This window comes from Pogona vitticeps, chromosome 2 (genome assembly GCF_051106095.1).
Source record: "Pogona vitticeps strain Pit_001003342236 chromosome 2, PviZW2.1, whole genome shotgun sequence".
Classification (NCBI taxonomy): domain Eukaryota; kingdom Metazoa; phylum Chordata; class Lepidosauria; order Squamata; family Agamidae; genus Pogona; species Pogona vitticeps.
Genome location: NC_135784.1, coordinates 179995153 through 180020333, shown reverse-complemented (window position 1 = coordinate 180020333; position 25181 = coordinate 179995153). Strand labels below are relative to the sequence as shown.

The following is a 25181-nucleotide window of genomic DNA, read 5'->3' as shown; positions in this document are numbered from 1 at the left end:
TCAATAACAGAACACAATCTTCTAGTAAACGTTCGTGTGCTGTTGTAAGGCTGGTCTCTAACTTTACAGTACCATGCTAATCAGACATATTTTCAAAAGCATGGCCTCTATAATATCAACACTAGCTGACAGACCAGTTCAGGTAGTAAATTGAAAAAAACTGAGTCTTCTTTTGAGTCTCCAAAATAGGAGCATCAAATTCATACGTAACATACATTTTCTGGATGTGGAGGCTGGGGAGAAATTCCTACAGTTCAGTTTCTAGGTGACTGAGTTGCTGAGGTTTTTCAAACAGTATTCCTGGGTTGCTGTGCTTTATAGTCGAGCTAGTGTTTCCATGTACCAATTTAGGCATTCTAAAAATTATTTTAAAAATAAAATCATGGACCAGCCCTTTCAGGACTGTATCACTCAATTTCTAGTGTTACATTTTCACCCTCTTTTTCATGTAGATGAGATTCAAATGTATGATCCTGGTGTCTACATTGTAAGTGACAGTATCATCTATTTCATTGAGTATGTTGAATTAAAGCACTTTTGTTTTCTGTAGCTGCTGGCAAACAGAAATGTACCTGAATACAGGCCTTTTAATCATAACAAATGAAAAACAATATTTTGCAGCAGCCATGGCACATTTGGGTGCTTTCAATGTATACTCTTGACAAAATGATGTTGCATAAATGATTTGCCTCAACAGCGGCCAAATCTATTGGTATTCTGCAGTTCTGTGCAGTTTACACATATCTAATGCACAGATTTCTGAGAATCCTAGTTTTAAGTCCTAGACAGATTATGCAGAACATGTGTGTTGAAAATAGGACTTTGAGCTGCAGTGCAGAAGAACACAATGGCACCTTCTGCACACTTTTTTCCAGTCCACAATCCAGGTCCACAATCTGCTTCTTAAAGTCTCAAAAGAAGCTAGAAGTTAAGAGTTTAAGGAGTAAAAGAGCCCTTCATTGCACTGTGGCAGCTTTTCCCCATAAAGTTCTTATAACAAAAGCTCCAAATCTGACTATATTCCAGAGATTATAGGGGTAATGAAGGAAAAAAGTGCCAAACAAAGTATGTACCCCTCTAATGTATCTACAACCTCGTTCTTCCTCCTGTGCTTTTTTAGAATTTCTCAGTCTCCACCTGCTCCCCACCACAGCTCTTTTCCAGAAAGCAAACATACAGAAAATGCCAGTATATAGTGCAGGACAAAGTACATAGATACACAGTTTCATGATTTAAACAATATATTCCAAGCACAGACTATGAACAGCTCTGGCTCTAGACTTCAAAAAGAAAGGAGCTGCACACCAAGTTGGAAAGCTCTCCGTATATTAAGTGCCTTTTCTGTAGTAAAAAAAAAAAAAGTACAAAGTCTTGATACGAAATATACAAAAATCCTCAGCCAAGGAAAACAGTTGCTTTTCTACAAATATCAGTAGCATTGCATAGAATAGCCTCTATAGGGTACAGGATATAGGAAAGGAGTCCAACAGAGTATGATGCTTTGAAACCTTGCTAGTAAATTGCCCAGGTGTATACACAGATTACATGAGAGCATGAAATAATGTATATCCTTAGTGCAATGTTGTTGCAAGAAACCCCTCATCACCACTCCCAGCATGCTCTGAAGTTCTGAGGACAGCACAAGGGTAGAACATTTTAGCAGTTATCCTGGCCAGGGACTTCTTCCCTCCAACAACCCCAAATAGAACACCGTGCTACTAGGGAGCTATTATTGCTTCAACTAAGCCAACAGTTATGAGGCCACCATCTGAATCAACAGGGAGAGGCTATTTAAAACCCATTTAAAACTGGCAGAGCACTGGTGATAAGAGGAGCCCCAAATGCTTGGGCCCTGCTCTTTTGACAGGGAGAAAGCAGGGCTGAGATTATGTTTTGACTGCAGGATGCATTGCTTGATCTTCAGCAGGCAGTCTAACACTGAAATATGTACAGGATGAGTAGAGTCCTTGCAGGCAGAAGTGAAGGTGCGAAGGTCAGCAGCTTAGTAATGCTGAATGGAAAAGGGGAACCCTGAGCTGTTTTGAAAAGGCCACTGGGCAAGCAATACCCTGAGTAGCCAACAGGGGACAGGGCATGTATGCATATAGCCCCCAGGCAGGCAGGCAGAGATGCTAAGCATCAGACAATTCAGGGTGGGTGCTGAAGTGTGGTGACATGCCCCCAAGAGGGTGAGGAAGGAAACGCAGTCACAGCAATAAATAAAACTGTACAAAATAACCTATGTGACTGCTCTGAAGACCTCCTGCCACCGCCATATCCTGCCACGTCCAAGTGCAATTGGTCAGACTCAAAGTGCCACTGAGGTCACTGTGGGAACGTCCAGCTAGATATGCTGTCATTTCATAAGGATCTAGCCATCTTCTTCTGCATCAGAATCCTTCCCATCTGGGTCTTCACAGACAGAAGTTGTGGCTCCAGTAATGTTGTCTTCTGGACCACTCAAGACCTCTTCTACAGCTTCACCTGCATGATCAAAGGAGGGTATGTCAAAACACCTTTCAGATGCTGAGCTACAAACTAAAATTGCCTCTCTCTTGCCCGCAAGTCTCTGATAGCCCTGTGCTTTTTCCCCTCTAATGCAGGGCTGTGTGCTCCCACAAGATCAGAAGCTCCCTTCAATCCATTCCTGACTTAACCAGATCCAGGTCTGTTGCTCTGTTAACATTCTTCTTTTGATGTCTCAAACCTGCACTTCTTTATTAGGAGCAGCTTTATTCCACCACTGCTTACCTTGTCCACTCTCCTCATCCATAATCTCATGCACGTCTGTTACCTCTTCCTCTTCATCCTCATCCTCTTCATCACCATCATCATCCACTATCACCACAAAGTCATCACCATTCTCTGTCTCACTAAATACACACAGATAGGAGGGGATGTGTCACAATTTATCCATCTTTTGCTGCCTCCCACATACAAAGACTTCCTATTCATGAGTAATGCCCCTTTAAGATCATATATATAGCTCCACAGCCACTGGCAGAATTCCCATCCAGGCACAGTAACAGATTTAGATTCTTGCCCAAGCTGCCATTTATATCATAATCCCACCCATATTTCCCAAAACAGCCTCTGTATCAATAAACCAAATGAAACTGATTTTCTAGTCTCCTCACCTGTCTTCTTCACCATTTTCACCACCTTCCCCCATTAGATAATACTGCAATGGATTTGGCCAGAGGTCCTCTTTAATAATCTGTAAGAAGATAGAAAGAGTAAGGGTTATAAGGAAATAACAGATGCAATGAGCAGTTAAAGATAACAGTATCAATTATGAATTCCACCTCAGCAATACGGTCTCCTGCAGGGAAGCTGTGGTCACTGAACCAGCTGAAAAAGCTGCGGCCCATCTCAGAATTCTTCCTCCCATGAGCTAGAGGGTCCTGGCCACGCCACCAGCGGATGGGTGTGGAGTGGGAAACCAGTCTTCCTGAACACAATAAGCATAGAGAGATGTAACCAAGTGAACATTATACTTTGTGCTTTAGTCCTCTAAACATTGCTTTTCATTGCATACCAGAGGAGCCACACTGGAACTCCTTTACAATGACCTCATTCTGGAAGTAGGGGTTGCTGTTGAAGTAGAACTTGATCTTGCAGCCTGACTTTGCATGGGTGAAATCTTCAACCTATTATATCAAAGAATGTCAGAATTAAGGCTAGCAAATAAATGATCATCACCATCCCAAGGCACTGGTGATGGCCATTCAAACTGACAAAACCCAGGACTCCAGACTTCAGTTGGTTTATTCCTCACACAACACTGGAGTCCCCTCTAATCTAACCTCCATATGTAAGTTTTGCACAAATCACCTGAAGATTGGTCATATAGCTCAGTGTATCCTCGTCCCGGTCATTGATCATAGCAGAAAGCTGGGGATGGTTGAGAAACTGTGAAGCTGAAGTTAAGGAAAGAAACTATCTAATACAGTATTCTTAAAGGCAGAGTGCAATACAAATGTAACATACAGGAAAAAAGAAATGGGGTATTTTGTTTGTCAACTGCAGCTTTGCCCAGAATAATTTAAAAAGGACCAAATTTCTATTCCCATGTCAAGAACATAAAGTGCATTCAAGTGCTCTTCCTATTTTCTTACACTTCATCACCTAATGGATATTTGAAAAAAAGTGGATTTAATACCATTTCCCCGAAAATAAGACCTAACCTGAAAATAAGCCCTAGTGTGATTTTTAGGATGCTCGTAATACAAGCTCTAGCCCCAAAATAAGCCCCAGTTAAGTGAAAGCCCACCCTCCACCATTGTGCAGCAACCAGAATATGACATGACTGTATTTGAATATATGTAGATTGTTGTACATGGGGGGGAAAACATCCCCTGAAAATAAGCTCTAATGCATTTTTGAGCAAAAATTAATATAAGACCCTGTCTTATTTTCAGGGAAACACAATAACTGCTTCAGAGCTATCAATGTGGTGTAGCAGATAGAGTGACAGACTAGGATTCACAGGGGTTGCACTGGTAAAATCTTTCCTTAAATATCTCATGTATCTTGAAAACTGCTAGAATCTCCAAAAGTCTGATGCAGCTTGGTGGCCATAATACAATAAATGCTTCATTCGGGCTTTGGGCTTTTCTTTTCAATATAGACAACCAGTTATCTGGATAATCTAAACAAAATCTAAGCTATCACACATCACTCAGTGCCCAATTCTGTACAGTACAGCAGCCTTCAAGAGTGGTGGCATAGCTCACTGGAAGGCTTTGCAGAAAGACTCTCGGGTTCAATCCCTGGCCTCTCTGGTTAGAAAAAGCTCATATGGACTAGGTCTTAGCTTTTTGTGCCTTCTAAAGAGAACCCTGACCATCAGAACACACAGCAAAGGGGGCAGACAGACTGATGGCTCAACTCAGTATAACAACATATTCTTTTAGCCGCTCAGGCTCATTTTTAAAAAAAAGAATCCCTGACAGCTGTGAAAGGCAGTGGACGGCAGTGACAGGATACAGCGGTGACCCAGAAGCCAGGGATGTTCTGGATGATGCGGTTGCGCCGCTCCAGGTGCGGGCGTCGTATATGGCCAAACTTGGCCTTGAGCTGGGCAAAGGTGCGGCTGGCCTGCTGGTTCACAGCCTCCAGTTCCAGCTGCACAGCCTCCAGGGCTTCCAGGTACTGCTCAGTCTTGCGAGAGGGCTGGGGTCTTCCTCCCTCCTCGTCCTCGTCGTCCCCTTCCTCGTCGTCCTCTTCCCCGACCGAGATGATCGAGCACTCGTCCTCTTCTGCCGCCGCCGCCGCCGCCGCCGCCGCCTCGGCAGCCCGCCGCCTCTCCCGAGCATCCTTCCTCTTCCTCCTGCTTTCCCGGCCATCTCCAGCCTCCTCTGTCTTTGCACAGGTCAGGTCGGGGCCCACCTTTGTGTCCCGGGGAGCGGTTTCGAGTCCTCCCCTCGGAACGTCGTCGATCTCGGTGCCATCTGCGGCGTTCCCTCGCCCCTCTGCGCCGCCGCCGCCGCCGCCGCCGGAGGCCGCCTCCTGCTCCCCCCGGGCGCCCGAGCCTTTCACGGGAGCGCCTGGCTGGCCGGCGCTGGCGCCAGGCGTAGTTTCGCGCGCCCCCTGCTGTCCGGCCGCTTCCAGGCTTCCCTTGGCCCCGGAGGTTTCGCGCGCCTCCTGCTGGTTGACGGTTTCAAGGCTCCCGCTGCCCCAAGTCGTCATGTCAGCCAGAGCCTGAGCAGCCTCGGTTTCTTTCTGCAACTGACAAGCTGGATCTAAACGCCGTCGCTTAGACGCCGGGGATGGCGGGTCCCAATTCCCACCGTCCGAGCTCATGGTAGCTTCAACGGCGGCCGCACCGAGAGATCAAAGTCTGGTAACGAACAGGATCCAACGCCGCGAACTCAACCGCCGATTTCAAAGTGGGGGGGGAGGAGGAGGGGGGAAGGGAACGACGAAAACGGAGTCCTCTAACTGCCAAAGCGCGAGAATCCTGCGCAGCTTCTTTTGATTGGCTGGTGTTCTTCAAGGTCTGGCCACTGGCGTGGACGTTTCTCTCCTCACGTGGATATTCCTGACGCGGATTGGCTGATTCTGAGTAGTAATCTCCGATAGGGTCCCACCTTCCTCCTGTCCCACGTGGGGCCCCTAAACGTTGATAGGCCAACAATTTGCTTCGCCTCTTCCACTCTCTGGTTCGTCCAATCTTTGTTGGGTCTTTTTATCTACAAACGCTGTTTCGGTCGCATCCGCCGGAAAAGAAACAACAATTCTGTTACCTCCAGGGGAAACGAAAGAGCAGGCGCATGCGCATTACGAGTCTTCGCACGGGCGCGGTTTTCTTGTTATGACGCATGCGTCATGGGGGCCAAGTGGCGCGATGTTTTGCGTGTGCCGAATCTCCAAGGGGAAAAAGACGGGGGGATGGTCGCGTTTAGGCGTGGAGCGGTTGGGGGGTGGGGCCTCGTGGCTCCCAAGATAACACGTTTCGCAGAAAAAAGGGAGGAGGAAACATGCTTTGTGGCGAGAGACAGCAACGCCAAATGTGTATCAGGGAGGCGTAGAGGGGGGACGGGATTGACAGGTGGGACGCACACACATACACAATTGGGTGGTTCCTCCCCTCCCCCTGTAATACTTAAATCGGTTTTCAGAAAAATGTACTGAGGGATTATGGCTTTTGGAGTACCTTAAGAGTCAAAGGCCTTCAGTAGCTAAATGAGCCAAATGGAAGGTCCAAGGTTAAAAGCACTATATCTAAATACCCGATACTAGGGGTGCCGGGGGGAGGAGCTGTCACTTGAATATACTGGCCAGGGGCTTCTCAGAGGCATCTTTCAGGGATTTTAGACGCCTCGGTGGGTCTTTTGGAAGCAAGGATATACCTGGATAGAATAGCACGATTCAAACAGGCAATTTCCTTGGTTTGAGAGTTTGTGTCATTTGCTCTACCATCTAACCCATCTGGTTTCACTCTTCAAGTACAGTACTGTACCAGAAACCACCTGTGATTTAGGTGATTTCCCCCTGTTGTTTATCACTGTTAGGCACTAATTGTTTCAACTGTGCCTAGTGTTTCAGAACTGCATCTCGAATGGCGGAAGCTTTGGGGACTGTATTTGGTTTGGCTTGTGCCTAGGATGAGGTAAATGTGAACATGGGCGAGGAATATGTTGCTCTTGAACTATAGTTCTCATTGTCCTTACCCAGGATAGCCAATAGTGATGGGTATTGGAAGTTTCAGTTTAACGACATCTAAAAAGCCACACTACTGTGTGCAACAGTGAAAGGTGACACTGGCAGAGCATCTTTCATAGACCAGGACAATAATGCTCAAGTTAACCTGTTAAAACTGAACAGAAGAAAGCAGTGGTAAACTAGTTCTGATGATTTATACCTAAAAAAAAACCCTATGATGAGAACATTCGAAATGATTGAGGATGTTGGTATCCCTGTGTGGCCAATACACAAACCAAGTAGTATACAGTATATAATTGGAAGCAAACAATGGAGAAGCTCTATTTGCCTGCAAAAATAGAGTAACTACATGAGTAGACTGTGGACGTAAAAAATCAAAATAAAGTTGAAGAAGAACACTAAAACAAATACTGTAGTCCCCAAATATAATTTATGTAATCTTTCTGAAAAATGTGAAAGCCACATAAAGCAAGAGTTCCGAAACACAACTAACCATGAATCAGAAAAATTATGGAATGCAACCAGAGGCATTACCAGAAATGAATTGCAGAGAAGTCTATTCCTGCAGTGGAAACAAAAGCTTAGAGGGGTGAGTGAGGAAACATAAGAAGCAAAAGTAAATGGTGACAAAATAGGATAATAATCCAAAAGGGAATTTTTCAATAACTTTCATATACGGGGAGAGAACCTTTAAAATGTTGAATACAAAGAAATGGAATAAAAAAACAAACAGTCATACAAATAAAAACACACACACCAAGAAATCTCTTCCTTAAGAATCAAGGGGAAATATAAACCTAAATCAAATATGCTGAAATATTAACAGAAGGATATATGATCTAATCAGAATGAAAGAAAGAGAAGATGGAAAAAATGCCAAAGAATTATCCAGAAGAGAAGCAAAAATAACAGATCCTGTTGTGGAAAAATATTGTGATGAAGAGCCAAGAAATTTAGAATAGGGAGTAAAAAGTCTTTTTAAGCGATTACAATAAATCACCAAAAGAAGATAGCATACTAGTAGAAATATTTCAAACTACAGAGAATGCATCTATTCAAATTCTAAAAATAATATACCGGCAAATATGGGAAATAATCATCCATAGATAGGAAGCTGTCAATATACAATTCAGTCCCAAAGAAAGGAGATTCCAAAGAATGTAATGACTATAGGATCATTATGTTAATTTCCCATGTAGACAAAGTAAAGCTTAAGATTGTACAACAAAGACATCTACTGTATATGGACCCAGAAATGCCATCTGTTCAAGCTAGATATAGAAGATTCACAAGATGTCACGTTTCAGGTATATGCTGGCTACTAGGGTGGTCTAAAGAATTTCAGAAGAAAATTTGTGTTTTTTATATTGTAATAAGTGTGCATCATGAAAACTATGAATTATTTTACAAGGAATAGATGTGCCACATTTGATTGCCCTGATGTGTAACCTGTACTGTAGACAACAATACTGTTATGATAGAATATGGAGAAGCAGAATGCTTTCCCATTGGCTTAGAAGTCAGACAAGGATATGCTTTGTTCAGCCTATATGCAACACACATCAAACAAACAACTGGAGTCAATTCAGATGAAGGATTAAAAAACTGTCAGGAGAAACAAATAATTGATAATATGGAGATGTTAACATACAGTATAACCTGAAATGGAGACTAAAGAACGTTAAAGAAGAAAGTGGGAAAACACTATTACAGCTGAACTTTACGAAGACACAGATCATAACTACAGAAGAATTACATAACTTTGTAATGTTGACATTGAACAAATTCAAATAGAGAAACATTTTCTATGCCTTGGTAAAGTCATTAGTCAAAATGAAGAATGCAATCCAGAAATTAGAAGGCTGCAGCTTAGAAGTTTAGTTATGAAGGAATTAGAAAAGATTCTTAAGTGTAAGGATATGTTGCTGGAAGCTAAGGCCAAAATCATTCATACTATGGTATTCTCTAGTATTGTCTGTGGGTATGAAAACTTACGGAGAAAGCTGAAAAAACAAAAAAAAAAAAAACAATCTATTTAAAATGTGTTGGAGGGGAGCTTTATAGATAGAGTGGAGAGACAGAAAGATCAGCGAGTAAGTACTACATCAGAAGCAAGCCTGAACTCTCACCAGAAGCTAAAATGCCTAAATTGGAGATATTTATGCATACAATGGAAAGAGAAGACATACTGGAAAGACAACCTGCTATGAAAAGTAGAATGCAGTAGGAAAAGAGGTAGATTTAGTATAAGATGGAAAGACTCAGTGAAAGAAATCATCATCTATAGTTTCCAAAATCCGAGCAGGGCTGGAAATGATAATGATTGTTGTTAATTTCTGGGATTACCATAACTCTGAAGTGCTTGATGGAACATAAACCACACATTCTCTGATTGCATCAATTGTATGCTACTGCTGTAAGCCTCATTAGTATTTATTTTTGAACATCTTAAAGTCTAATGTAGAAAATCTAAACAACCTTCTTGAATAACTACCATCTTGCACCATTCCAGTTCATTTCAATTGGGTTTTAACTCAGGCAGAAATCAGTTTGGAGAGATTTCATATGTCTGTGTCATTTCCCCACTTTGCTGCTTTTGTACCATTTGAGGTAGCCACATTGTTCAAAAGGGAATGCTACTTCCTGTGTATATTTATAAATAAGTCTCCTGTGTCTTGTCCAGCCAGGTTAAAGCAGATAGGGTTTGATGCATTTCTCACATTTCAATTTAGCATTTTAGAAAGGAATTCTTTTTGGTGAATAGAGGTATTCTATTGATGCCCTCTTTGTCTCTTCCCAAAGGCTTTAGTGGGAGCATGCTCAAATTCCTCCACATTACACCCTTCTCAAAGTAACACTGATGTTGCACTGTGAAATCCCTACATTGCAAACTTTACAGAGCTACAATTAGCAGATTTTGCACTGCAAAATGCTGATGAAATACTGTATATACTCCATGTGCAGATGTCTGCCTTTCTATGTAGACTTCGGTGCTCCTCGTCTTCCTAAATATTAATGTGCTGGCAAATTCCTCCCCCATCTTCACATATTTTCCCTCCCTCATGTCTCTTGGGGGTTGATTTATAGTTTATAAGCCCCCTTATAAAGGAAGCTGTCCTATCAATCTTTATAAAACACCATGTGTTATGTACTACATAAATAATAACAATCTACCAAATCCCAAGATGTATATTTAATATAATATCACAAAGAATTATAATTGATCCCTTGCTACAATCTTTTCAACTCTTCCACACACACACACCCATTTCATTTTCTGCATGCAGACTGATCTGAATGCATGTTTCTGTAATTCTTCCCAGAAGTGGAAATAAAATGGAGGAGGCACAGAAGAATAGCAAGAGATAAAAATCATAGACTGAAGTCTTGTTGCATGGTGACACAGAAGGCATAATGATTGAAAGTGAATTGCTGTAAGTCAAGAAATCTCCATTGACCTTATCTGTCGCATACTGAGTCATACATTGTGGTGTGCGATAGATAAGGTCTATAGAGATTTCTTAACCTAAGGCAATTTGCCTTTGAAAGTTAACGCCATTTGTAGAATTGTGGAGCAGGATTTTAGTCATGGTTTGTACCTGCAGCAGCAGTTATGTCCCATAACCTGATTGAGACACTGGACTGGAATAAAGCCACTGCTTGCTGTTAGAGGCTCTGTTTCAATTTTCATCATCTTTAGTAAAAAGCTAAGTAGCAGAGCTTGGAAGCATCTCTTTGTGGGATCTCAAAGAGCCATTGCAAGAATAAACTACAGTAGATGGATCTTTGTCTGGCTTGGCATAAATCATAGGTAAGGTAAAGATAAAGGTTTCCCTTTACATTTAGTCTAGTTGTGTCTGACTCTAGGGTGCGGTGTTCATCGCCGTCTCCAAGCCATAGAGCCAGCGTTTGTCTGAAGACAGTTTCCATGGTCACATGGCCAGCGCAACTAGACATGGAACGCCTTTACCTTCCCACCAAGGTAGTACAGTACCTATTTATCTACTTGCATTTGCATGCTTTCAAACTGCTAGGTTGGCAGGAGCTGGGACAAGTGATGGGAGTTCACTCTGTCGCATGGATTTGATCTTATGACTGTTGGTCTTCTGACCTTGCAGCACAGAGGCTTCTGCAGTTTAACCCGCAGCACCACCACGTCCTTATAAATCATAAGCAGCAAACCTATATATGTTGCCCGCAAGTGATGTTAGGCAGCAGGCATTGGTGACACACCAGGATAGGAGTAGGAGTATGTGCATGGTTATAAAACTGGGACTATACCACAATGCTGTTTGGACTTGCGATGGGTAGGTTGAGGCTTCAAGCCTAAAATAGTTGCAGATGTGTACTAAAATGCAGCCATCTTGTACTTTTGACTTGTGGCACATTCAACAAAGCAGCCAGCAACTGTTGGTCTAAGGTTTATTTTTTACATGGAATGCTATTCTAATGGGAACAGCATTAAGAGGCAGATAGCAACATATAAAAAATAGGATGATCAGTTGTTGAGTGGTAGATCACATGCCTCATGCATATACAGGACTTAATTATCCATTTCCTCCAGTTTAAAGTCTTGGGTGATAAGAGATATTCAACAAATACTTTTCCCTCAGGAACTGGAATACTGTATACCCATCACTTGACCAGATGGTTCTTGGCTAGGCAGACCAGCAGTCTGATTTAGTGTGAGAGGCAGCTTACTACAACATGCTGACACACCTGCCAAAGCAGAACAGGTAGCTTTGTAGAGCAGATTGTCTTCTTACTGTGTGCATTTTCGGAACAGGCCATCACTTGTAGGCAAAATTGCAGGTTTTGGACCATTTCTGAGAAAACGGAAAATGTCCTTAACATATATGACAAAAGTGATATATTGCAAAAATTAAATTAAAATTTAAAAATCCATAGAAGTGCATGTATGCTAGGCTGGCTGAGGTATAAATGAGTCAAGAGAACAATAGTAATAAAAAGGGTGCTATTTTGGCAATTGACTCCACAAGGTGGCAATGTGAGTCCAGGCTCTGGAAATAGGTTTTACTTTTACAATAGCATGAATGGACCAGTTTGGGGTGGTTGTGCAAATGCTGCAAGGAAACCAGTGGAAACAGTTCCTCCTTTCCAGCTGTTTACAGAGTTCAGGGAATGGGGGTGGGGAGATTCTTTAGGGAGAAAAAGCAGGGATGGTTGAATTGAAGTTTCCATATACATATTATCTCTTTATCTTTTCAATCCACATGGAGAACATACCATACGGAAACCCAAACTAGATTCAGATGAAGGAGGAATGGAAATTGGTGGAAGGAACATCAGCAATCTAAGATATGCATATGCCACCATTTTGCTGGCAGATAGCAGCAATGACTTGAAACAATTTTTAGTGAAAGTGAAAGAAGAAAGTGCCAAAGCAGGACTGCAGTTGAACATTAAGATAAAAATAATGACTACAGAAGAACTACACAACTTTAGCACTAACAATGCGAAAATTGAAATACAGTATAGACTTTGTATCTTTGGTTCAATCATCGGTCCAAATGGAGACTGCATTCAAGAAATTGGAAGAAGAATGAGACTCAAAAGGCCAACAGCGAAGGAATTAGAAAAGATCATCAAGTGCAAGGATGTGTCACTGGAGACCTAGACCAAGATCATCCACACTCTTGTATTCCAAACCACCATGTATGGGTATGAAAGCTGGACAACAAAGAAAGCTGACAGGAAAAGAGTTGATTCATTTGAAATGTGATGCTGGAGGAGAGCTTTGCTGATACCCTGGACTGCCAGAAAGATGAACAATATACTGTACAGTATAGAGAACTTTTGCTACAAAAGTAGGAGCTGCTGCAGAATTTAATAATACCAGTGTTTCTTTTTTAAGAGCATGACCACACAGAGGGCTGTCCCTGTTTGGTGTGAAACTCTCTGCGCCTTACTCTGGCATTTGAATTGCTGTCACTATTCACACAGAAGCGTTTAATTATCCTGGGAAGATGTGTTTCAAGTATCCACACATCACACAGCCTTGCTTCCCCATCATCCTTTTCTGCCATTATTACCACTGTCTTACTCACTCCTTGTGACAGCATTCAAAACTCCTTTTTTAATGTTTAACAAGTAAATAGTGCTGGACTGACAAGAAATGGTGTGCATAAGAATGAGTGCTGTATCAGTTTAGCGCTGTAGCTAAAATAAGCTTGCTAAATCTGGATGAACGGCATGTGCAGTAGAAAGTGTTTTTTCTGGCATGCCTGAATAGGACAAGGCAGTATTAGATCAGAGGGAGGTAAAGCTGCTCCAAAGTATGTGGGACAGTTGCTTATGTGCGGCACTACATCCAAGTATGAAAGTTTCAATTCTGATGTGCCCTCACTTACCAAACAGGATGTCTCTCCTGCAGTTCGATGTACCCCTCCCCCATCTACATCTGACATAGCTATTCTTTTCAATCCATGTGAATTTTTTCCAGTCATAATAAAATTAGTACTGAAAATTCATTTGTAAACATTGCTACATACCTCTGGAAAATAAACATTGGGGTCCAAAATGATTGATCCACTCTGGCTGAAAAAATGAGTTTTTAAAGTTGTGATCACTCTTAGAGGGTACTCACACTTTGTGATATGCATATTGCGAAATATCCCAGCAAGCCATATTGGTTCAGCCCTTGGATTGCCCCTCCTCTGATGTTGGCAGAAAAAAAAATCTGTCATTCTAGTAAATATTTTAGATCCTATTTGCATGTGTGTTCATTCCTCACATGCACAAATGTGTATGAAATTACAAAAGCAGTTACAAACGGCCTTGATGGAAAGTGGAGAGGGAAAAATACGAAGGTAATGTCATCATCGGCATACCTTACCTGCTATCTGAAACAATTGTATCTCTAATATTAAGTAGATCATCTCTGTTTAATGCTAGGGGTGCCATACATCCATTTTCACTGTACACTGGTGTTCCTTATTATGTCACCTGTGCAGAAAATCCTAGCCTGTATTGCTTTGCAGCAAGTAAAAGCTATACCCTTAATGTGAATGTGCTGAGTCTCCTTATGATGCTCAGAACTATCTCTGGGTCTACCTCGCCTAATTAAATCAGATGAAACACCATTGCAGCTGCACTGGTGAAATGCAAACCCTTTTGCTAATAAAATGTGGAATACTCAAGGTTTTGTGGCTATCATGCCTATATGTTGGGGTGGGAACAATCTATATAGGTCAATAACAACAACAACAATTTGCTCTCAAGTTGATTCTGACTTACGGTGACTTTCTTGGTACAGAGCTCTGGGACTAGGTAGCTGGCCCAAAATGATATCAGCTGGTTGTTCTCCCAGGACGCACACAACTGAACTGAACTGAATTCCCAACCTCTGGATCTACAGCCAGGTACTTAACTCACTGAGCTATCCAAGTTAGGATATATCAAAATGAATACTGGTTCTCTTATTTTGTATTCCCTTTGCTTCCCAGGTTAGGAGATTGATACATCTTACTTTGGAAGACTGATCTAACCTCCCACCCCTTGTTTTTCCTTCTCTGGAACACAACCCAAAGTGGAAGCTGGCAGCTTTTTATTCTTTGAACAAGTTAAAGATAGGCATGATTAGAAAAGGACAAGGGGGCTTCCTAAGTGAAACTGAGGATGAAAAGGAATGGAGTTTTCCTGTAAAACTGAGATCTCCCTATGTAAGTCTAGTTATGTGAAGTTAGAAAGGATGAGCCTTCACAGGACAGTGTTGCACATAACAATTTATCTTCCATGGAGAGCACTGGAGGTAATCAGCACATTGGCCAAAATTTTATCTCTCAGCTGAAATCTCTCCCAGCAGAAGCCATGTTACCACTGAAATAAAGCCCATATTGTAACTTTGTTTTTCCCCCTAGGGAAGATCCTTATTATCCCTGTTCAATTTCATTCTGGGTATTTTTCCAGTACAATGCTTGATCCTATCAAGATCTTTTTAATTGTTGTTTCTGTCTTCCAAGGGATTAGCTATTCCAACCAATTTTGTGCCATCCTTAAGTTTGATCAACATTCCCTGCACTCCCTCATCCTGTATGACAGCGGTCCCCAAGCTTTTTGGGATTGAGGACCGGCTGAGTCTCTGAGGAAGGCGGGGGGCCCCCTGCAGGTGTGCACACATGCTCTTTCTTGGGTGCATGTACAAAGCAGTGGGGGAGCACCTGCCCACCCTGGCGTGAGGGCTCCCCCACCTCGCATGCGCAGGGGCATCCGCCGGCCCGCCCGCATGCATGACCACCCCTTCGTGTGGTCACTCGGGCACATGCATGAAGGGGTGGGGGAGCGTTCACACTGGCGCTGACATGTGCACATGTGCACAAAGCAGCTGTGGGGAAGGGAGTGGGGGGGCAGGAGGTCTGTCTTCGCAGCCCAGTCTGGCTCAGGCCACGGACCGGCACTGGTCCGTGGTCCGGGGTTGACGACTACTGCAGTATGGCATTGTGATTTCATTGTATGATACCACACATTCCAAGTTGGGGGGGAAATTAGCTATTGTGTCTAGAGAACACAAGAAGCAAATCAGGACAGTTTAGACTCTGGCAGCTTGGCCTATAGCACTAATACCATAATAGAATGGCTCTCTGACCAGCAGGCCTTAGTGAAAATAATCTCTGTGCTTTTCTTTCTTTAATCAACAGGATTTCACACCAAAAACACATAAAGTTTCTTCTGTTACATTACATTATTTGAATATTTTATTTATTTATTTATTTATTTATTTATTTATTTATTTATTTATTTATTTATTTATTAGATTTCTATCCCACCAATCTAGACCACGGGTCTACTCTGGGTGGGATAGAAATCTAATAAATAGTTAATTATGCCTTGTCTTTCTCCAGGGAGTTCTAATGGCATGTATGCCTCTCTTACACATCTTTTAGTCTCACAACAACCATGATTAGGATGAGCAAGTGTGATTGGTCCAAACTCACCCCAGGGGGCATGTCATGATTGAACAGGGCTTTGGATGTTGGGCTCCCTAGCTCTAGACCAGGGGTGTCCAACCTTTCACCTTCCCTGGGCCACATTAGAAGATGAAAATTTGGTTTGGGCTGCACATACATTTGGTTTGGGCCGCATGAGAGGGCAGCCCTAGCCATCCTCCACAGCCCCGCTTCAAGCGCACTTACCGGCAGCTGCGATCTCAGACAGCAGAGGCTGCCAGCTTCGGCTCCGGTGGCCTTATGGGGCCGGGAGGGGATCCACCTATTGATGGGGATGGCGCAATGCAGTCACGCAGCCCCCCTGTCCCCTCCCCTCCCACTCCTTCCTTCCTTCCCTCTCCCCCTCTACTGTTGTGACATGCCCCAGCCACATTCCGACCGCAAGCGCCGGCAGTGTAACTTGAAACTTTGGAATTTCTTTAAAAATAAAAAATTGCACTGGGCCGCATTACGAGCTGACCTGGGCCGCATGCGGCCTTCGGGCCGCAGGTTGGACAAGCCTGCTCTAGACTGACACGCTAGCCATGGCATCATAGTGGCTCTTTGTTGAGTAGCCCTGAAACTCCATATATTTTGGGACATGTTAATGGTAGCTTTCTGCTTGTGACCTCTAACATGACTAATGGTAGGCATAATTCACAGAATTATAGGGAGATGCATAATATTGGTAATATAAGGCTAGCGTAAAATAAAAGGGAAAATGACTACAGTAATGTCTCAGTTCTGGCATGTTTTAACATTTTAAGTATATATGGCCGCATGGGACTGTTCGTAACATCAGGGGAATCTAGTGTGATGTGGGTGGGAATGGGGTTCAGTTTAGAATCTGGTGGATCAAGATCTAAAAGTGGAATGAATCCTGGCATATTAAGGAGCCAATCAGGGGCAGAATCTGGAAGGTCATGAGTGGAGGTCCAGAGACAAAGGGATCATCTTCTATGAGCTTGCTACTAGCTTTTGAATCCTGAATGTAATGGTTATATACCATTACATTCAGAATTTGGTTCTGCTAGTTAAAGGACTAAAATGTCAGCAGAATTAACAACAGCTTTCCCTGATCTGAGCCTCCCTATGTTCTCTCAGGTGTAAGGTGTCTTCTCTTCAGAACTTCTGTTTGTGCTATGAAATCTGTCAGTACACAGAGAAGATCCTTATTACAGTATATGTTCTGTGTTTCATTGCATGGGATAGGCTGGGTAGAAAAGAAAAGCCAGTCTTGGGGACAGGATCTGGGGTGAAACTGTGGACTTTTCATGTAGCACCCATCAAAATCCTAACCCCAAGACTCTTCCCTCCCTCCCTCCATTTCAGTGATGCAGTACTGCCATTTTCACTCGAGCATGGAATCAGGCACCAGGCTCTTTTCCCACACACATCTACTGTACTTGCAAAGCAGTAAGGAGGCCAGAAGTCCTCCCCTTAACTGTGTACCTTACCTTTCACTCTCATGTGCAAGGCTCCATGAGCAGTACAGGTCTTGAGGTGCCTAAAAGGAAGACTGTCCCCAAGTGACTCTGTTTATGCTCTGGATGAGGAGAGCTTTTTGTATACATCTTGGCCACCGTTCAAGATAATGTTCATGTTGCTAGCCCTGTAAAGCTGATGGTTGTTTTGCCTCTAACCCAAATTCACACAGATTGACTACAAAATAAAAAGTAATACATACTCTTCTTCTTCTTCTTCTTCTTCTTCTTCTTCTTTTTTTTTTTTTGGCCAGTTAATACAAATCCATGCAAATACATTAGTATTATTTGTCACTTGTACTTTTGCCCTGACACTCCAAGCAAATACAAAGACTGTAGAGAAAAGCCTTTCCTTGCATTTAACCCTCTCTGGAATTCCAAAAGATTGTTAATCTTAAAATCCTTATTCAGCTTGTCAAGGCTGCTAAGGACACTGCACCCTGCAAGAATTTGATCTTTTATCCTATTGGTGGTGAACCTTTGACACTTCAGATGGTTTGGACTACATCTTCCAGAATTCCCCAGCCTCTGTTGCCAATGATAAAGGACTGTGGGAGCCTTAGTCCAAAACATCTGGAATGCCAAAGGTTTGCCACCCCTGTTCTAGGTTAATTACCAGGAGTATATAAAATAAGGGTAAACATTGTGTGTCTGGTTACCATATTATATTTATACTCGGTATGCTACACAACTGTATTCCTTTAGAGGAGGAGACCATTTGCTCATCACAAAGGCTTCTGTTGTTCCTTTTTAAAATACTGTTCATCATAGGAAGAAAGGCAATCTGCTTAATCGGGAAGTTTAAATCCAGGAAGTATTTGACAATATCCTTCAGGTTTGTTCCACTCCTGGAATACACTCTGTACTTGCTCAGAAACATTGAAGGTGGCAGTTCTGTCCTCATGTCCCTTGACTCACTATGGGAGGGAACAGAGGTTTGTAAGAGCAGAATAGAGAAAAGGAAGAAAACGTGTTTATTTTTCATGGCCAAATTAGACATAAGCGTGTTTCAGAGTACAGCACTGGGAAAGTGGAAATTAACAGTTTCTTCTGAGCGTTTTCACTGATGGAAATCCTCCTCCACCACACAATGTTGCTGTTAGGCACAGAAAGAAAAGAGAAAAAAAGAAAGCAAAAAACAGAACCGGGTATCCATAACATGCCTCTCTTCCTTAAGGGTAGTTTCCACCAGGGAACTGGCACAGGAAGGAAAAGATAATTCCTCCCTCCCATTGTGGCTTTTAAGCCGGGGGGGGGGGGGAATGGGTAATATTATTATGGATCTCCTACATCACATTTAATTTCACCCTCCACAGAAGATTTTTATTAATTCATTTTTCTTTTTTGCAGCTCACTAAAAAAAAAAGCACCCAGGAATTTTTGCATTTCATTCCCATTTTTATATATTTATATATATAAAAAAACCAAGAAAAGAAACAAGAAAGTCCCCAGAAAAAGGGGGAATGGAAACAAATTTTGACACAAAAAGCAGGTGGTGGGGTAGGATCAAACCAATCCTTACCCGCAAATCTCCATTTCCACCCCCGAACCAGTCCCTCTCCCACCCATCCCAACCTGCCCCCATCTGAAAGAAGTTCAGAAGCTTACATGGCAGGGGACACACATCCATCGGTCTGTCCTGTGTCCCACACCCATCCCTCCCTCCCACACCAAAGTCGCAGTTTCTTAACTCACATCCCTTTAAAAAAAAGTCAACAACAAAAACTTCTCCCAAGTCTCTTTCTTTTTCCATGTCTTTCATCCAGAAAAAGAATTCTGGATATAATCTGTGTTCATTTTCCATATTTTTCAAATATGAATTTCCAATGGGGTGGCCATAACATTGGCCAGTGATTAAGGCCATACTGTGGTAGCAGGACTGGGGTAAGATGAACAGTCTTTTCTTCAGAGGCAAAAGTCAACATCTGGGTCCTTTGAAGGGGAAAAAATTAGGAGAAACCCCAACCCCTGCATCATTCTCTCATTAGGTTCCCCATGTCCTCCCCAAAACCCAGGCCCTGATTCTTCCATCTCCCAAAACTCTGTGCTCTGTTTCCTCATCCCTTTCCCTGACCTATTTCTCTTGCCCTATCTACTTTTCTCCCCCCACCACAGTCAACAATGCCTCTTCCGGGCCTCATTTCCCAGCTACCTCTTTCTTCCCAAATCCATTCTCCCACTCCACCCCATCAAGCGCAACTCACGGTTAACAAGTCGTCTGGATTTGAGGTGTCTTGTATTATTCCCCTCCTCAGCAGGAATTCAACAGTATGGCTGGGAACTGATCAGACTCAATTTCAAGAGTTCCCGCCGGAGGGGTAATGCAACATGGGGATGGATGGGCATCACAACTAAACATGACCAGCAAGTCAGGCTGCCAGCTTCCCTTGCTTTGAATATCAAACCACTGTTCACATTCTTAGATAAAAGCAGACCCAGAAGTTTTGATCCTCCCATGTTTCCCTCCCCCTTAAAAAAAATCATTACAGTCCAGATCTGAAGTTCTCTCTCCCACTTCCACTACCTACTGCACCCCTTTTTCCGGGCAAAGCTCCTGCTCCTGTTTTCTCTGTTTTTAACTCCTAAGCTTCACTTCCTTCTTAGAGATGAGCAGAAAACTATGAGGCTTTTGTCTAACCCACGAGCTTGTTTACCTGCTTCCCACCCATGACCTAAAGCCCCGACCACTTGTCCCCTGGAATAAATCCAGAGATATGAAACAGCAACTCTGGAAGTGGTAAGCTTCCCACACTTGGTCTATGAGTCTCTCACCACAAAGCTGTGAACAGTTCTATGGCAATGTGACATGGCAAGAATGAGAGAAATATGTCCTGCAATTTGAATGTGTGAGAGCGGAGGAGGAGGAGGTGGCGGCTGGAGAGGCATGTAAGCGCTGCAGCGATGATGTTTTGGCCTTCTGCTGTGGCAGGGCATATGTGCCTTAACTGAAATCATTACTCACACCACCTTTCCCTTTCTGCAGCCTTAGATGCTCTCCACGGTCTGCCTTGCCCATTGATGTCTCTGTCTTCTCCCACTCTTCAGGGAACACATTAGGATTTCTTGTTGGGCTTCTCCTCCCCCACATCCCATCCTGTATGTATCCTCCTGCTTGCATTGTTCCAAGGGTGACATGGGCTACAGGGCCTTGGATTGGTTGCTGCCATGGCAACTGAGGTGGGGCTTCCAAGGCTCCTTGGTTACAGCTTCTGACTGACAAAGAGCTAAGTCACTGCTGGCTCCATGGCATTCCCTCGAACAGATGTGTCTGTTGCTCCTTTCCTCCGTCCTCTTTCCACCCGTCCTACTCCAGTAACGCTCTCTCCCCCCCCCCCCCTAAATTCTGAGACCATGTGGAATGGATTTCAGTGGTGGTCTGACTAGATCAGAGAATTAATCTTGCATAAAAACAGGTTCCATCACCATAACTCTGCTTCCATTACCATCTTGCAAAACCAAAACCAATTTAGCCTGCTGAATGCAAACACACTGCTAGCTCTGTTTCAGAGAGTAAGATGGCTCTGGCTTCTCTCTGGAAGAGCTACTCCCCAAAATCTGATTCTGGTCCCCCCCACATGTCTGTGCTGCCACTCCTACCTACAGAACACCCAGATAAAAGAAATAATGGATATTAAGATGCGAGGAGTGTTGACTCCGTCAAGATCCCGAATGGTGTCTGACTTAAACAATTTGATAGAGCTTGGGGACTATAAAAACTGGAAAATTCAATTTTAAAAAAATCAGGATGTTTTGCATCCTTTTTGAAAAACTGGCTGGAATATTACTGTCGATCAGTTGCTGTTGTCATATGGCTCTAAGATTTACCTCAGGGGAGCTGAGACCAGAATCCAGCTCTGGTCTCATTGTAGTTAATGGGTGATCTGAGATATTTGCTCTAGGATGACTGAGAGATCAGAGTCCATTTGTAACACCAAGTACTCTGGGGAACCATGACCAAAGTTGCAGGGGAAGAAAAACGACCCATCATTTGGCATCTCGTGTGATGTGTAAAAAAAAAAAGGAAAAAAAAAAAAGACAGAAAGGGAAGAAAAATATCAAACTGAGTTTGGCACAGGTGGATGCCTTCCTGCATTCCTCACATCACACAGTAAGGCTCTCTGGGTAGTTCAGGCTCTGTCCTCCAGCATGGGATGTGGGCGATCAAGCCCTTCTTGAGGTCTTTGTTGAGTAGAAAGCAAACTATGGGGTTGACAGCAGCTTGGGCGAAGCTCATCCAAACAGCTGTGGAGAGGTAGCGGTGGGGGATGCTACAGGCTTTGACAAATACCCTCCAGTAGCAGGCCACAATGTAGGGTGACCAGAGAACCAAGAAGAGCAAAGTGATGACATAGAACATCCTGCCTAGCCTCTTCTCAGCCTTGAATTCTTCCATGCCAAGCAAGCGTCGGTTGGCAGCATGGGCATTCTGCCGGATGCCCAACAGAGTGGGAGGCATGGGGCCACGGCCAAAGCCAGCAATCCAGTTGGCTGCAGCTTGACCTGTGGCTCCAGGCCCATGGAACGTCCAGTTTTGGCTTATGGCTGGGACCATCTGTACAGGCTTCATCTTCCGATGGCGATACTCAAAGAGAAGGAGCTTGATGTAAACCACATGGGTGGCGAAGATCAGCACAGCTAGCATGAGCATGAAACCCAGAGTATCATTGGCTTTGAAGTAGCGGTGCTCAAAGATGCACTGGTCCTCCTCCCGGATGAACTTGTAGGTCCCGACATCAAAGACTGGTGGGAAGGCCATGGCCACCGACAAAGTCCACACCATGCAGATGACGGCTATGCATGTCCAGAAGGTCATGCGTTTGGCATAGAAGCGGTGGTGGGCCACAGCCATGTAGCGGGTGACGCTGATGCAAAAGAGGAGGAAGGCAGCATGGAAACAGAAAAGGACAGCCATGAAGGCCACAATCTTGCAGCTCAGCACACTGTAGGTCCAGGCCGAGCCATGGCGTATGGAGACAAGGACGAAAGGAAAGCAGACGGCTGAGCGGATGACATCAGCCAGGCACAGGTCCAACAGGAAGTAATAGGGGGCCTTGTGGAGGCCACGCTCTTTCAACACCAGGAGTGAGAGAGACAGGTTCCCTGCTAGGCTCACACAGATGATGAGGCCCAGGAGCAGCAGTTTGGCATAAGTGGATGCTGCATGGGGGGCGGAGCCATGGGCCTCTTCGGTCTCATTGGCACTAGCCATCTTTAGTCGGCAGACGAGGAAGGAGCAAGCGAGTCAGCGGCAACGTGCTCGGTGACGACCCGTGACTCCAGTGCTAAAAGGCGGCATTCTCTGTGGGGACAAGATAGGAAGGAGGGGGAATGGGGAGGAAGCAAAATGTAAGTCCATTGTAATAACTCAATAACCTTAGCCACCCACGCCCATGACATTCCCATCTGAGATCCCCAGTCAAAAACAAAGAATTTGTAGTGACCTGGAATGGCCACAAATGTTTCAGATTCAGAAGAAAGGACCAAACGTCTATAGCTGATCCAAGGCTTTTTGTTGTTGCTGTCATTATAGGAAGAGCTGAATAACGTCTGCCCAAATTAGAGTAGTGCAACTCCAGGTTGCCTTATGATACGATATTACACAGGATCTGAGAGGTCACTCTTGGTTTGTGGTGGGTGATAATCATGCCAGAAGTATTAAGCAGCACAAGAAGCCTGTCTTGTCTGCTATTTCTGGCTTGACAGATAACTTCTGGATTATTAGCTCCTGAGGAACCCACGGTTATCAGAAGACATTGTCACCCAAAGACGAGGGTACGTGATGCCTTTAGTAGACTGCTAAAATATCACAGACACAAACTAGCTTTCAACCTCTACATTTTATCCTAACTTAATGATATTGACTTGCTGTTTTTCTATGTGCCTCTGCTTCCAGCCAAAAAGAAAATACGTTTCAGTATAAGGCAATGGAGGAGTGTGAGCAACAGGCAGTCCTTTCTTTAAAAAGATTGGGAGAGAGATTCTAATCTTCATCACAGCAGTGTGGTGTAATGGATAGAGTGGTGGACTAGGGAAAAGGAGGTATGAATCCCCATTTGGCCACGGAAACTCATTGGGGGAATGGAACTGGTAAATATCTCACTTACCTTGAAAGCCCTAAGAGTCACCATAAGTTGGTTCTGACTTGACAGTGCAGAACATACACAGTGAAATCTGAAGCCTGCTACCTCTAAACTGATTCTGTAGCCCCTGATTTTGGAACTTGCTTTAAAGAGGGTAACCGGGCATGTACATCTAGCTGTTATTTTTGGAAATTTTCTGTTTGCACCACCCACAGCTCTATAATGTCCAGCTTGTTGAAGATTTCTCCAGAAGTCAAAAGCCAGCTTCTGTCTGTAAGATTTTAGTGATCTCGTAAAGGTGGCACCCACTGTTGTCTTTGGCCAGCATACAAGGATCATGTGGATTTCTTTCCTTTTCTTTCCCACACCTTGACTAAGCGGCTTTGAATGGAACTCATCCCCCAACTAGCCAGTTTGTGACTTATAAAGAGGCCAAATCCACTGCGCCTTCCCCAAAACCTTAAGCAGTCTATCATCCTAGAGAAGAAAGATCTCAACTCATTCCATCATCTTTCTTACTGAGCAAATATTGCAATATATCTTAGGCAGCAGGTTTATATTCAGTACAGGTCTTAGGCAGGCCATTGTTTTCTCAGCCTCTGCCTTTGAAATAGGAAGGACTTTGGAAAATGTTCCAAAAACATTTTGGAATACCAACAGAATTGGTTTGACTAGAGCCCTCTCAAGGGGAATTGCCAGTCATTCGAGTCATCAAACATCTCATAGGCATCCTTCAGTCTCGCATGCAAACATGCAGCAGGGATATTTAACAAAACATGTGCTGTGTCAGCCAGTCAAATACTTTACTGCCTCAGCCAGACATCACTGCAGGCTCATGAGTCTGGTGGGGAGGAGAGAGGGGGGCAAGAACTGCTGGGAGAGATACATTTACTACCAGTCCTGGTTGTTCCATGCCCTCAGTGCATCTCAAGAAGAGATATAGATATCTAGTGTGGGTGTGTTTGCAGTGGCAAGACAGGGATCTCTACCAAAGTCCTGAAGTTTCTTTGGGAAATGCCGTGGCAGACAAACTGTTATGGAAGAGACAGAAGTTTCTAATATTGCTGCATCCTCTGGCTATTTGTGTTTGTTAATGCTTGGGAGACCATGTTTTGATATCAGCTCGGGACTGAGATAAGTCATTCCTGCAAAAATGCTTTGTACATTTTAAACTGCGTGGAGTGGTCAGAGAAAATGCACTAAATATGACTTTTTGTGACTCAAATTGTCTGGGAAATAAAATTTCCAAATTTAGCACTCTGATCATTAATGTATTTTACTACAAGTGCTTGATGCACATGTCACTTAGGGATTCAAATAATTTCAGCTCAAAGTAACTAAAAGCAGTTTCATTTATCAGAAATAACTGTGCTGTCTGTGTACCTAAGATTGTTGCTCTCCTGTTGCCCCGCTGAACAAATACTGATGCCAAATCATGAGTTTTTACTCCAAAAGAAGTTCATTTTTATTAAAGCTGTACATACATACTTGTAAGCAAGTCTCAA

The 25181-nt window shown here is 43.5% G+C and overlaps 2 protein-coding genes across 4 annotated transcripts in view; both read right to left on the bottom strand.

Annotated features, from left to right (window-relative positions):
* Positions 1–1309: 1309 nt before the first annotated feature.
* Positions 1310–5930, bottom strand: TSPYL2 (TSPY like 2). The gene is made up of 7 exons (XM_072991487.2): positions 4990–5930; positions 3835–3912; positions 3539–3650; positions 3306–3451; positions 3138–3217; positions 2752–2873; positions 1310–2484 (listed from the first exon to the last, which is right to left on the bottom strand). The coding sequence occupies exons 1-7, from the start codon at positions 5803–5805 to the stop codon at positions 2372–2374; spliced, it is 1467 nt and encodes a 488-aa protein (XP_072847588.2). The 5' UTR covers positions 5806–5930; the 3' UTR covers positions 1310–2371.
* Positions 5931–18973: 13043 nt separating this feature from the next.
* The window catches only part of GPR173 (G protein-coupled receptor 173), a 35274-nt gene continuing 29066 nt past the window's right edge, over positions 18974–25181 (bottom strand). For all 3 annotated transcript variants that reach the window (XM_072991474.2, XM_072991475.2, XM_072991476.2), the window contains exon 2: positions 18974–22895. In XM_072991474.2, the coding sequence (XP_072847575.2) occupies positions 21693–22805 (1113 nt within the window). In that variant the 5' untranslated portion in view covers positions 22806–22895 and the 3' untranslated portion in view covers positions 18974–21692. The remainder of the gene's footprint in view (positions 22896–25181) is intronic.